The 13959-nt window shown below is 49.2% G+C and overlaps 2 protein-coding genes across 2 annotated transcripts in view; one reads left to right on the top strand and one right to left on the bottom strand.

The window, feature by feature from the left end:
* LOC129458815 (basic proline-rich protein-like) overlaps positions 1–3361 on the top strand; it is a 61597-nt gene extending 58236 nt beyond the window's left edge. The window contains exon 3 of the mRNA XM_055235094.2: positions 3177–3361. The gene's annotated coding sequence lies outside the window, so the exon portion shown is untranslated. The remainder of the gene's footprint in view (positions 1–3176) is intronic.
* A 1455-nt stretch (positions 3362–4816) lies between these two features.
* The window catches only part of PLXNA2 (plexin A2), a 216805-nt gene continuing 207662 nt past the window's right edge, over positions 4817–13959 (bottom strand). Inside the window, exons 27-32 of the mRNA XM_055233595.1 lie at positions 12525–12624; positions 11349–11539; positions 9618–9787; positions 6853–7065; positions 6033–6183; positions 4817–5332 (exon numbers count right to left, since the gene is read on the bottom strand). Coding sequence (XP_055089570.1) covers positions 5237–5332; positions 6033–6183; positions 6853–7065; positions 9618–9787; positions 11349–11539; positions 12525–12624 — 921 coding nt within the window. The 3' untranslated portion in view covers positions 4817–5236. The remainder of the gene's footprint in view (positions 5333–6032; positions 6184–6852; positions 7066–9617; positions 9788–11348; positions 11540–12524; positions 12625–13959) is intronic.

The raw sequence follows: 13959 nt of genomic DNA, 5'->3' as shown, positions 1-13959 counted from the left end.
TAGGGGGCAGTGTTCACCTGCTGGTATAAGCCAGGGCATCCTGTGTTTGTGTGTGTGTGTGTGTGTGTGTGTGTGTGTGTGTGTCATGTTGATGATGATGACTGGTACATTAATAAGCTCTGGCTCCAGAGAGAATTCTAAAACTCCCTCAAAACAACTTAGCTCATCTTTCCATGAGTACCGTTCTTAAATATGCCCGTAAAATATTATTCTGCATATATGCTGCTGAACAACCAGGTTTATTTAAAGATTTAAGGTTTTTTTAATTCAGTAAACTTTATTTATATATAACAATAGTACAAATTGTGTCCTCAGCTTGCAAAATAGGAGTGTTTCATATTTACAATAGGTACACAATAATATATTAGAATAACAAAAAAACCCCACTTTATTGGAACATTTTAAATACTTAATTTTCTTACAGTTTTTATTCCACAACACCTGTAAAAACAACAAAACCAGACAACCATCATTGTATTTTCTTAAAAATGTATATAATACAGATTCCAGTGTGTCAAGAGGAGTGGGTTTGAGCAGGAAAAGTTGTGAGGAAAGGCAGGTGGGCTCCGGCCCCTAGTCTCATGGGACAGAGAGCTTGTCCCTTCTGCCCTTACACACGCAAGAACATCTGTTCTGTTTGGGGGGACCATTTCCATTCTGCCTGCCACCTTCCATGCCAAGATGAAGGCCAAATAAGTCAAAGTAAGGACTTTGAAATGCAGAAGATGTTTCCCACCTTCCTTGAGGCCAGGGTAGGAGGGAGAAGGCTGCACTGCAGCAGAAAGAAGACAGCTCAGGCTGAAGGAAGAGCTCCTCTGCGGTGAGAAGAACGAGATGTGGACGTCCACGAGAGGCTGAGGAATCTCCAGTTTGCTTATTGGGTGGAGGCCCTGTCTGCGAAGCAGTGGCTGTGATCATGTCTCAGGACTTTCCCTAGTACTAGTTAGAAAATACCAAGAGTGAAACTTTATCCCTCATTCATGGGGATCACTGAGCTCCAGATACTAAAACGTCACACTTCAGGGAAACTAGGGAAGACAGACTGAGTTATGGAAAGGATGCTACCATTTTTCTCAAAGCATGTTCCTGAGACAAGATGTTGGAAGGCCCTGAAGTTCATCTCCCAAGTTCCCCGTCGATCTGCTCCCACAGCCCCGTGTCTATGAAGCCACTTTGCATTTTCTCACCCACTGAGCCTCCTGAGTCTCAATTCTTTTCTCTCTGTGCCCAGGCCCCAGGAGTCTCATGCAAGACACAGTGTGGCTAGGAAAAAAACGGCCTCTCCTGGAGCAGCTGCTGGCTCGGTATTTACCAGCAGCAGGTTAATGGGGGCAGGTGTGGCAACCGGGATGCACCTGGAGATTTATCAGCCAGAGGCTTTCAAATGCTCCCTATTTGTTCTGCCCAGGCCATTCTTCATCCAGCACACCCATCCATTGCTTCTGTTTCATGCTCAGCAGGGCTAGGGGTCTTGACTGCTATTTCCTGTCCTCATTTGGTAGAATTGAAGGAAGGTCAGGAGCTCAAGCAGCAGGTGAAGTGCCGCCAGAAGAGATGGTGGCAGTAGAAACAAGAGCAGCTCTCATCGCTGGGGGAATGGCCCCAGAATAAGGTAAGGCAGCTTGGTTGATCTGCTTTCTTCCTTTGCTGGACCCCTTTTCCTACAAAACTGGTACCCTGTGCCACTAGGGGAGGAGAACTGTTGCCTGCTAAGTTGGTGGCAGGAACCAGCTTCCTGAAGGATATAAATTCGCTGGAAGAAAGACCTTGGTTTTGTTCCACGCTGTTTTCCCATCTCTAGAGCAGTGGCTGGCAGACAGTGGCTACTCAAGAAGGTTCCCGGATGAATGAATGCAGGAAACAGTTCCCTCCTCCAATGAGATTAACAGCTGATCCATGCTTTTAATGACCGAACTCTGTAAAGAGGGGAACCCTCTGCCAATGGGGGATCAAAATGGTTTTGAGAGCCGTGCTGTGGAGAGAGGTAGGACGGCAAGCACAGAAGCACCTGACCCCATGCAGAGGACGGGAGGCAGCAGCAGGGGCCAGCTGGAGGGAGTGCTCTCTGTTGCCCATTAGCATCCTCTGTCTTGCCAAGCACCCTTCTGGGGTCCTCTTCCTTTTCCAGAGCATTGTCTCTTGTGCAGATCAATGAAACAAAGCAAAGCTGGATAGACTTTGGAGAGAGACTTCCCTCTCGCCTCCCGCAAGATGAATGGCTTCTTGTGGAGAGGAGCTGTGGCTTTAACACTTCATCCTTATCCAAGGTCAAAATATCCTCAAATTGGATAACAGGGAGAAGAGAGGCCAAAGAACTCCCTCTTTTTCTCATTCCAAAGGGTGTGGACTTCATTGGTTCTTGGTGGCCCAAAGCCAAGAGGTGTGGAGGAGGAACAGGTGGGCAGCTGGAAAGGGGGCAGGGCCTTATAACCTTTCACCCTTGTGGCATGGCTTGAGTCCAGCTTTTTCCCTTTTCTTAATTCCTTCCTTAAGGATGCCCCAGGCTACTTCCTTTGTCAGCCCAAGTTCCCCAACTCTCTCATGGAATCCTGAGAAATGTGGTCAGACCACTCACAACAAGCTCTGGCTCTTCACTCTCCACCCTCCAATTGGCCATTGCCCCATCATTCTCCACGCTATCCACAAACCTTCAAGGAAATGCCCCAGGGACAGTGAATCATCTCCAAAAGCAACTGCTGGGAGATGCCAGGTAGATGCATTGAGTTAAGGGCTGGTACAGATGCTGCTGAGATGTCTGACTGCCTTTAACTTCTTGGTGGAGCAAAGCCTGGATGCCAGTCTGAGCAGCTGTGCGGCCAGAAAATCTTCACCCAAACAGAGCTCAGAAGTTAGATGGGGGGGGGGGCTGGACTTTTTTACGGGTAGCGTAAAGTCTCCTGCTCACACTCTTCTTGCCTGTATCTCCTTTCCTTTTATCTCCATAAATTATGGGCTCTGCGCTGATAAGCTTTGGGTGCTATGAAGAGCAAACACTTTGGCTTAGTGTGGAAGGCCAGTCATTAGTATTTCCTTCAGGCTATTAATAGGGCCCGAGAAACTTTAACAGAAGTGGATTTTCAAAAGAAAGTGGCCTTGGCATGGCTGGTTGTGAATTATAATGAAAACAGCAAGTTTCCTGAGTATTTTGCTGAATGCTTTTCTCTTCCCATTGTCAGCTGCATTCAGGCAAGAAACTAGAGCTGGGGAGACCAGGCAATGTCTGCTGTGTAGTTAGACAGCGATCCAAAGCTACACGCCAAGGATGGAAGCCAGCCTTCTGCGCTGTCTTCCCCCAGCCCTCTCCTGGGAATCACATGTGGTCAGCAGGGCCTTTGGAAATTGGAACCACCTGGAGGTAAAGCAGGGCACAGAGAAGCTGGAGCCCAGAGTTAATAACAGAGAAAATGACCCTGGTCCAGTCTCTCTTGGAGGAGCTGGTCTAGCTTCCCAGCATCATAGCCTGGAATTCCCAACCCTTTGAAAAGTGAGGAAGGGCAGCTTGTTCCTCTTTGTCTTCCCCAGTCCCACCCCTTTGCTTCCACTTGTCCTCCTACCCTCCGACTCCAATGCTGCTTGCGGAGAAGTTGGAGCTGGCTGCTCAGATCCAAGCTAATGTGGGAGGCCTGGACACTCTGATGGCTATCCTGGCCACCAAGGTCCTGACACCAACAGAGCGCCTTTCCTCTCGATGACTCCCATGGCTTCTAGGAGGCCTCTGGACCTGGACATGGAGCTTTGGTCTCTTTGTTTGGAAACTACACTCAGGAGAATTGGTCATCCATAGTTTTAGGCGTCATCAGAAGAGACAGAGAAGGAAAGTCCAGTGAGAAGTCATCCACTTGTCCTTCACACCCACAAGTCTGTGAGAGGCAGAAAGAGAGGCAGAAGGTAGTAATGTAGGCATGCCACAGCCATCTCTACTGAGGAAGTGCTGTAGGCCCTGATGGTCAGGAACTTCCATATATGAGCGAAGGGTTGTCTCCCCTCTCCAGGCACAAGAGAATGAAAGAAAGAAAGCATAATAATAAATACTGCAGCTTCTGTAACCAATGCTCTTCAAGTATTGCTTGCTGTAAACAGTGTTTGATTTTTGTTTTCTTTTTAATTGCCAGGAACCACTGGATGACTGGAGTGAACTCCAAAGTCAAACACCCATGTCTCCAAATCAACTTCCAAATGGAACCTCATGGAGGCCTGGCCTACACACCTCCAGGCCTGGTTTATGACAGGGATTGATATGAGGCAAGGCTGCCAGGTGTCTGGTCTGGGAGAGGCCCACCTCACCCCACTTCTCATAGTAACTTTAGGGAAATTGAAAGGAAACATATCAAAGACCAGCTCCTCATTTCTTGAGGTTTAGGATTAAATAAAACAAAACAAAAAACAGTAGCAAAAAGCATTGGTACTATCTAGGTACGCATCTCCTCTCAAAAGATGAGAATATACAGGTGTGTGGTAGGTAAAGCTCAGTTTCCAGTCAGCCAGGATGAGCTCTTGATGGCTTTGCAATTTGTGCAAAGTTCTGGAAGTTCCACGCTCTTCTAGCTGCCGGGATAATTCCAGGTTTTACTGGCCTCTGTTTTCGCGAAGTGTTTGGTGCATACTTGTGCTCATTCTTCTTCTCCTCTTCTTCCTCTGTTTTTTTTTTTTTTTTTTTTAATTTCGAGGAAAAGGAGACAGTCATTTTCTCTCCAATGTCTCTCAGCATCTCTTTGCTTTCTCTGGCATTTGGAAATAGGCATTATATAAAGAAGGAGGAATGGGGGAAAAGAAGGAAGGGAGACAGAAATCAGAATTAAACAAAAGTTGGACGGGATTAACAGGGCAGCTTTTTGTTTTATTTCTGGTTTTTTTTTCCCTTTTTCTTAAAAAAAATTAAATAAAGTTCTCATTATTTCCCCAATATACATCAAATGAATTTTCATGCAAAGCAGCAGTCACAGAGGCAGAACTGTCCCAGCTCGTGCCTCTCGGCTTGAAGAACCACCTTCTCCTGGCCCCGGGTTCTCTGGTGTTCTCACTGAGGATGGATGACGCGCACTGTCTCTCCCAGCTGGAACTGGCTATGACGAAACTTGGCTGGCGTAGGGAGAGGGGCCCTCCCCTCTCCCCAGGATGGGGTCTCAGGGGACAGCAAGCTCTGGGGCCTGATCCCCATCACTTGTCCTTCCATCTGAGACTCCCAGTGTGGCAGCTTGGACAGGTCCCTCTTCCCAGGAATGCGAGGCGCCTCCTCTCAGCTCTCAATGGACATGGCATTAATGAGCTGCTCCACCTTATAAGCCAGCCGCTGCCGCCGCGCCTGCTCATCCTGCTCCAGGGCCCCGATGAGCTGAGGAGCAAAAACAAAGGCAGGAAGACTTCAGGACTCAGAATAGAAGACATCGTTTTCCGGAGTCCTTCCCTCTTTGCCCTCTGTCTACCTTTCCATTCTGCCTTCATGCACATAACCTTAAATAATTTAAATGATTAACTGAATGAATACATGCACACACACCTATATATATGTATGTATGTATGGTGTTTAAAACATTATCTGGCATAGGAAGTGCTATGCAAGTGTTAATTATTGCTACTACTACTACTACTACTACTACTACTACTACTACTACTTTCAGGTTCAATGCTAAAGAAGCTTTGTGAGTTTTCCAAAGCTGTCCTATTCAACCCCTATTCGTATTAGGGTCCACCTGTCTATCTGAAATGTAACTGACAGGATCTGCCCGAGTGCAAAGAATAGTTTGATTCATTAAGAGAGAATGAAATTAATTATACAATACTTTGAACTGGAAAACAAATGATTAAAAGTGTTATTTATTGTGTTAACAATGAGTGAAAGACAATGGAGCGTATAAAGCCTTCAGTGAATCAGGAGTTGAGTTGCCTCATAAAGGAATGATAATTTTTGAGCTCATGGGCTTCTGACTCTCTGAATGTGTTTTCTAAATTGCCATCTATTGTTATTTAGGGACTGAGTCAGGCTTCCTGCTCCTTGCCTGTTGGTTTCTGTCCCCGCTGGGGCCCTGTCTCACCTCCTCACTATACTTGCTGACGTAGGAGTAGATCTCATTGAGGGCACTCAGCATGTTGAACTCCACGGCATGCAGGCGGGACTGCTCGGCGAGGTAGGCATTCATGTCCTGGTCACTGATGGCTGGGAGCTTGGCGATGTCTGCGTAGTATCTGCCAGAGACAGGATAGGTGCCTTGATGGAGGCCTCCGCAAACATTTACCTATAGCTACCCCGGGCCCGGGTCCTTCGAGGGCACTGATGTCCCCAGTTGCTCTTGCCTCCCTATTTCTCTTCTGATGTGGCTTCCTCTGGCCTGTTGCTTCATGCTGAGGTTGAGGCCGAAGGCCAGAGTTTCTTCAGTAGATTCCATCTAGCTGAGAGCTCGTGGCTGCGGTGCCCAACAGAGTGGTTAAAAGCCCAGACTCTGACCAGGCTTTTTGTGTTCAAATCCCAGCTCTGCTACCTGCTAGTGTGATGCAGGGCAAGTTATTTACCCTCTCTGTACCTCAGTTTCCTCATCAGTAAAATGGGGATAATAATAATACTGGTCTTCACAACTCTGCTGGACATTTTAATGAGATGATACACACAAAATCTTTATCAGAATGCTGAGTGCTTAGCACACGCTCAATGAATGGTAATTAGGATGATAATCATCTGACTTCCATGGGCACAAAGCCACCCTTTCTCCCGCAGCAGGGGGCATGGGCAGGGAGGGGAGTGGGAGGTCCTGAAGAGATGACAGACACTGTCGTCTGAGTCCTCGGTCAGTGATGAATACAGAGTGGGGAATGGGCAGGGAGACAGGGGTATGGGCCTGTCTTGAGGGTGCTACTGACCTCTCCACCCAGCTCTTGTAGCTGGGGATGTCCTTGGCATAGAGCAGCTTGTTGGAGGGGGAGTCCTTGCCCAGCCGGTGCTCTGACGTTGAACAAGAGTCCATGAAGGTCTGGGCCACCACAGAGAGGCAGGCGTCCGTGATGCTGCCCTTGTGGATGTCAAACACAAACTGGGGGTTCTTGATCACGTTCACCCAGAAGCGCAGAGGGAGGCTGTGGGGAAAGGCAGAGCAGACTTGAGAATGCATGCGGGCCATGCCCCTTCTGCTGCCCACTGATATTCTTCCCCCTCAAAGGTGAAATCATCCACCTGAAGGGGCAAAGGAGTAAAATGGAAGAAAATGGCTCCAGCCGGGGTTAATTTAGCCTAAGCTGTTACTGACCTGGGAGAAATGGAAGGAGAGGCACATTGTACCCTAATGGGGGCACCGACCCTGCTCTCTAACATCTGAGGGGTGGGCCTGGGTGTGTTCTGTTCCCTTCTGGGACACTCTTCTAAAGGCCTCTGTGCCCCTAGGCAAGCCCAAGTACAGAGGACAGCACATTTTCTCAGGGCTTCAAACAAAGCCACCAGGCTCCTGGAGTCCCTTCACAGTGCCCACGGCCATTGTCCGGAAGAAGGCAGCCAGCAGCCCCAGGCTCAGCCTCAGAGCGGGCACAAAGGGCGCCACCTGCGCTTCCCGCCCAGCCCGGCTGCCCAAGCTACTTCCCAGGGCTGGCCTGGCCTGGCCTGGCTGGGCCGAGGAATGGGCTCCCCTGGGGGAAGTTCTTTCACGACTCTCCCCAGGGCGTTCTTGTATCTGGACAGGGGCAGAGGGAGAAGTGGAGGCCATTGTTGGCATCCTGGGAATGACTCACTGTAGCTCAGAGACTTTCCCACCCCAAGAGGAACCGATCAGTAGTTAGGAGACTTCCTTCTGCAACTCGGGAATTTATAACCAGAGGAGAATGAGTTTTCTCTGCTCCTTAGACCATAAAGCAGATAAGCCCATTTACTCTCCTTCAAAATCAGAACGGCTGCTGTTTTTACTTCCTTTTCCAGCTTTGCCTTCTCTTCCAGCTGCCTTCTGGGCTGTAACTCTTTTGACTCCTCTGTGGACCCGGCCCTGTCGCAGGCTTGTCCTCCAGCCTGAGACGATGTTCCCAGCTCCCCAGCTTCTTCTTCTCTCGCCGTCTTCATCTTCTCCTGACTCTCATGGGCCCCAAACTTTCCCAAATGTCTCAGTAGTGCCAGGTCTTGGGGAAGATCTGCTTTACCTAGCCTCAAGCCCTTCCACGATGATTTCTGCCTATCCTCCAAAACACAACAGGATCCCTCACTTTCCTTAAGCCCGGGAGAAGCTGCTGCAGCTGACAGCTGACTCATCTCTTCTGCCCTCCCCTTCTTCTGGCAGCCTTGGGTAGTTTCTGGTAATCTTTCCCTGGACATTTGCTATTGAGGTCTGGATAAGGAAACTCTCTCCACGCCACGATGCCAGGGTAGTGCGTTTCTATTACTCCGGTCTGGCCAGCACACAGAAGGCACAGAGATGCGGATAACCCTGGACTTTCTCTTGATTTCCCCTGAATTGCCCTCTCCCAGCACTGGGCTGGGGATGCTCCAAAGCAAAGGAGACAGGCATGTGCTGTCCAGGGAATGCAGATGGAAGGCCTGTCCTGGCAAAGCGGACTGTGGGCTCTTAACCCCAGGGCCACCCTAGCCTGTCCGTTTCACTCCACTGTGATCAAAGCTGCAGACTGAGGAAGGCTCAGTGACCACAAGACCCGGGAGGAGGAAGGAAGAGATGGGGCTGGGGTTGGCTTTTTCCAAAGTGTTTTGTTGGTTGCTAGGACTTTTGATTCCCAAATAACAGCCTGGGCCCATCTGTGTCAGCTCTGTTTTCTGAGGAGACCGCTGACTCCAGACAGCTGCATGGGCTGCCTGCCCAACCCAAATGCCTGGACCTCCCCTCTCCCCTCTCTGTGCTCTTTCCCAAAGGAAGCCTTTTGGTGCCAGCTCTTGGCCGGGTCCTGTCTGACCTGAAAGCCAGTCCTTAGCTTGATCTGTGGTCCAGGTTCAAAACCCATGAGGATAAAGTCTCATACCAGGGGCCTGAGGGCTTCTCCCACTGCTGGTCTGGTTGCAGAGGTGACTTTAGGGGAGGGAGTCATGCCTGCAGGGCATTCTGCCTGCTGCTTCTTGAAAGCTATGGCGCCAGGATAATCACTTGGCCTTAAGAGATCAAGTTTGCAATGAAATCCTCCCTGTCAGTGGGCTCAAGTCTATAGCAGGTGTGAACTCCCTCTCCAGTGCTGACCAACTTCACCGGGGGTCTCAGTTTAATTCAGGGATTCCCCATCTCAGGAAGTGCCTTAGAACTGCCCCACTCAGAATGCCCCACGATGCCTGGCTGTGAAGCTCTGCCGCAGGCTTCAAATGCAGCTCTTTGCATAGGTTCCCCCAGCTCCCTTCTCCTGAGAACCAGAGATCTCAGAGCCAGGGGAGGAGGCTCTTCTTGGGGGACTGCTCACAACCTGGAAGGGCAGAACTCAAGGGTGCATCATATTGCTGGGCCTCAAGCCAGGCAGGCCCCACTTGGCACAGGCAGCTGGGGACCGTGTGGGCTCTGCAGAGCATATGTGCACTATTTGTTCCAGGAGCTTCGGATCACCCAGCCCCAGCCGAGAATAGGCTACCCTCCAACCCTCCCATCTCCTGGTCCTCATCCGTTTTAGCTCCAGGCCTCTCCAGGCTGCACCTCCTGCTGAGCTCCCCTAGGGTTTACCAGTTGCTTTTCCAGGTGTGCCGCACATCTGTGTCATGGATGCTGTGCCTGTCTGCCTGCTCATCTAGGAAATCAAACATGTACTTGATGGCCAGCGGGAGAGCGCTGCCCCGGTGCACAGTGCTGAACAAGGTCTCAAACAAGTCGTCCACGAACTTCTGCAGGGTGCCCTGGAGGAGGGGTGGGGGAGAGTGAGATGGAGGGGGGTGATGGCAGGTAGCAGACAGGCATACCAGATGGTGCCTGGGACCCATCCTGCCTTGGAAATTTGTCTGGGACAGGAGGCTGTGCAGGCAGTACTGCGGGTGGGGGAGGGTACTGTTGGTTAGCTGGGGAGGTGGGAGAAACTGGGTGGGCTGTGAATCCTGGGGAAGAATCTCTCCTCCAACCTGCAGCCACATTTCACATTCCACATAGGGTGTAGGCTCAGGGTCTTTGATAGGAAGACAGGGAGTGCCCTGAGTCCAGGCTTCCCATGGGTGAATGAGGGGGCACAGGCTTCAAGCCAGTCTGGAAACAGTGTCCGATGAACAAGCTGGAGGACTGGGTGCTTCCTGGCAAGAGCACAGCAGGACCAGGAGAGTCTGTTAGGAAGGTATGAAGAGGCTTAGGATATTAGTGGCCTGAAACAAGTGGTATCTGGAATGTGGAATGTGGGTGAAGGGTCTAGACTCAAGAACCCCACCCCCCACAGACAGAGTGCTGATCCACAGGGCTTTGGAGGGTCTCTGAGGCAGGAATAAGACTGGGCCTGGCTCCCACAGTTTACAGGCTCATGGCACACCTCTGAGGGTCAGCAGAAACCTCTAGCCTTTTCTGTTATCTCTTTGTTGGTCTCTTGTTGTTATGCTGAGCATATTAGGCAAAGCTAAAATGGAGACATGGGGTCTGGTGGAATATTTCTGGGCCACTCTGGGAGCAAGTCTGAGAGCTGTAAGTTGGATGCCACTGTATTAAAACTTCAGCGCCATTGTTGGAGGGTCCATTGGGGAGAGTATTTGAAATCTAGCCCCGCCTGGAAAACATTGGTTAGCTGATTGTCATACTTACAGGCTTATTTTGTTACCTGCTAGGAAGGCTAAAAGATGCAGCCTCGCTTGCATCAACATTTGGGGGTAGCTGGGGTGGGATGGGATGGGAAGAGGAAGCCTCCCATTGGATTACTGGCAGGGCCAGGCCTCTGTGCTTTCCCTCCCATTGTGGCCAGAAAGGGGATAGAAAGGCCAGCATATCTATCCAACTAATATCAGCAAGAAACCCCACTGCCTTCCTAAAGCTTAAGGGGTCCAGAGGGAGACAGTTACTCCTCTAAAGCGAAACAGTAGTCTCAAGAAGTACGCAGAAAGCAGAGATACATTTGCTATTTTTGCCAAAGGGTAGAGAACAGCAGTGGCCTGATTCTTTGGAAGCCCTGCCCAGGGAACTGGACTCTCTCTCTCTTTTTCTTTTTTTCAATTTTTTCCTCTTTTTTTTTTTTTTTTTTTTGTTAGTGGAGATGGGGTCTTGATATGTTGCCCAGGCTGGTCCCATACTCTTGGGCTCAAGCCATCCTTTTGCCTTGGCCTCCCAAAGTGCTGGGATTATAGGCATGAGACACCAGGTCTGGCTGTACCTGGACCGTCTGAATGGGTCCTCTTGAAGGACACACTCCAGACATCCTTTCTGTGTTGTGGAGGGGCAGGACGTGCTCCTTTAACGAGCACTCCCTGGTCTGGGCAGAGCGGGAGTTACCTTGGTGGCCAGTAGCCGGGTCAGGTAGATCTCGGACACCATCTTGCTGCCCCGGTCACCCTCCTTCTGGTCACCGTGGTCATGGTTCTTCACCAGATGCCACACCTTGACCCCACTTTCCAGGTCTGGGGTGATCATTGGGGCCCGGGATCGCAGGCTGTCGGGGCTGCCCGTGTACCTGAAGGAGGAGTCTGAGGAGAAGGGGGTGGTGGAGGGCTGTGAGTAACTGAGTCACCGGCCTTGCTTGTAGAATCCTTCCAGAATCCCTGCCCACCTGCTGCATCCACTCAGAATAAACTCATTTCAGCTGAAAGGGGACCGTTGGGACCTCATATATGGTAGGTTATTTTAGGGATCCTTGGCTGGCGTGAGGAAAGAAGAGCCTGGAGGCTTTTTTAGAAGAGGTTTTATAAATTTTGTGAATTAGAGACACCCTTGGGAATTTGGGAGTCCCCTCTACTCTGACACTCCCAGCAATGAATAATTAATAGGTAAAATGTCAATAGGATATTTTCGTCGGTGCTTTAATAGAAATCTGGATACTAAAGAGCTGCAAGTTGTAATTCTCCTCTTGGGAGTTAAGGGTCTCTTCTTGCACAGGGCCTGGGGTATGGAATTTCCTGAGCCCTTTTTGATGCTGCGGGGTTCAGTCCTGTGGCGCCCTTTGGTTGGGAAGCCCAAGGCCTTAGTGCATACCTGAAACCAGAGCAAATAAAATGAGGGACAAGGAGGTGCCATAACCTCATTGCCCAGAGGGCCTGGGGGCCCCAGTACTCCTCGGACTAATTTATTGATCAAACTGGGACACTTTTGAGAGTAAAGAGGGGCACTCTTAATAATTCAGCCAGGACAACAGGCATAAACTGGACTGGCCCAGGCAACCTGGGATATGTGAACCCCCAGCCAGGTGCCTTCCTGGTTCTGGGCCACTCTGACTCCTCTACCAGGCTGGGATATCAAAGAAAGGGCACATGGTGCCACCTGCCCCCACGGCTCTGAGGGTGCAGGCTGCCTGGAAATGCCTGGACTAGGGAGGACAGAAACCAACTGGCAGGAGCCTGTGATTGGGCCAGCAGCAGCAAGGGCTGCCTGCTGTTAGAAGGGGTAGCAAGTGGGCCCTGCTAGGTTGCAGAAGACTCTGCTCTGAGCTGCCCAGTCTGCCCTTATGGTTCTCACCGTATCTGCTGATGGACGTCCGGGAGATGCTGGCAGAGGCAGGGATGTTGTAGGAGGAGGTCTGTTTGGGGACCAGAGCCACCACCGACCTGTCTGATACCTGAGAAGGGTATGAAAGGTACAGTACAAAGGTGAATGTAGGTGTCTTGGGAAGTTAGATAGTCAAGTATTTCTAGAGGGTTATAAGATAGCTGTGGGGTAGAGAGCAAGGAGTACAGGAATACCAGAAACAACCATTATTGCTGTTTTTTGCGCTTTTATTGGGTTAGAGCTGCATAACCCAATATAATAGCTACTTGCCATGTGTGTGGATTGAGCATTTGAAATGTGGTTAATCCCAACTAAGATGAGCTGTGTCTAAATTGAGATGTGCTATAAATATACATTACATGCTGGATTTCAATGACAGTATGAATACAAATATAAACTATCTTATTGATAATTTTTAAATTGATTACATATTGAAATGACAATCATTTTAGACCAGTTAGATTAAATAAAATATGTAACATTAATTGATCTTTCTATTTTTACCTTTTTAATGTGACTAATACAAAAAGTTTAAATTAACACTTGTGGCTTGCACATGTGGCTTGCATTAATTTTCTACTGGACAGCACTGGGCTAGACCCAGTCTCCCATCCACTTGGTGAGCTATGCACAAGTATTCCCATTTTACAGATGAAAAAAAATGGAATCATAGGGAGGCTAAGCAACCTCTTAAAGGTCCCATAATTCATACATGGTAGAGCCAATATTTGTAGCCAGGTCTGTCAGGCTCCAGAGCACATGTTCTCTTCATTATATATTCTAACTTGGAATTTTATTTCGAGTCACACTGGTCTGAAGCCCATTTTCCCTTTTGGCTCTGCTTTCTTTCCGGCCTGGGTCCTATAATGCCTGGATCACTTCAAATAGTTTCACCAAAAGGGCAGCCACTCTTGGGGACTGAGCGAGAAAGATGGTGTCTTGTCCCATCCTCTATGAGGGCGCCCCAGCTCAGCACCCAGCCTGCAGGGAGAGGGCTGATAAATGAGGAGCCATACTGAAGACATTTGGGGCCATTTTGATTTAAGATTACCCTCCATCCAATAAAAACAGAGAATCCCTAGAATCGTGGCGATCCAATTAAACCCTAACGCAGAGGGAATAAAACAGCTATAATAATGTTATGGGCCATAAAACATTCCTATTAAACCATTTTTTATTTTAACAATTTTTATGAACTTTATAAGTTTGATTTATAGCTGCACCAGTCATAAAACCATCTTTCTGGGTCTTAAATTGTCAGTCCCTCTCTCCCACCAAAAAAGAATTAAATGTGGGGAAGTCAAACTATAAATGAACATTAGTGCTAACGAGATTCCCTGATAGCAGGTTTCAGTGGTGGTGTTTAATTTTACCCTCCCTATAAATCTGCGGAAGCCTGGGAAGT

This window comes from Symphalangus syndactylus, chromosome 19, assembly GCF_028878055.3.
Source record: "Symphalangus syndactylus isolate Jambi chromosome 19, NHGRI_mSymSyn1-v2.1_pri, whole genome shotgun sequence".
NCBI lineage: Eukaryota > Metazoa > Chordata > Mammalia > Primates > Hylobatidae > Symphalangus > Symphalangus syndactylus.
The sequence above is the reverse complement of the archived record's forward strand: the minus strand, read 5'-3'. Positions and strand labels throughout refer to the sequence as shown.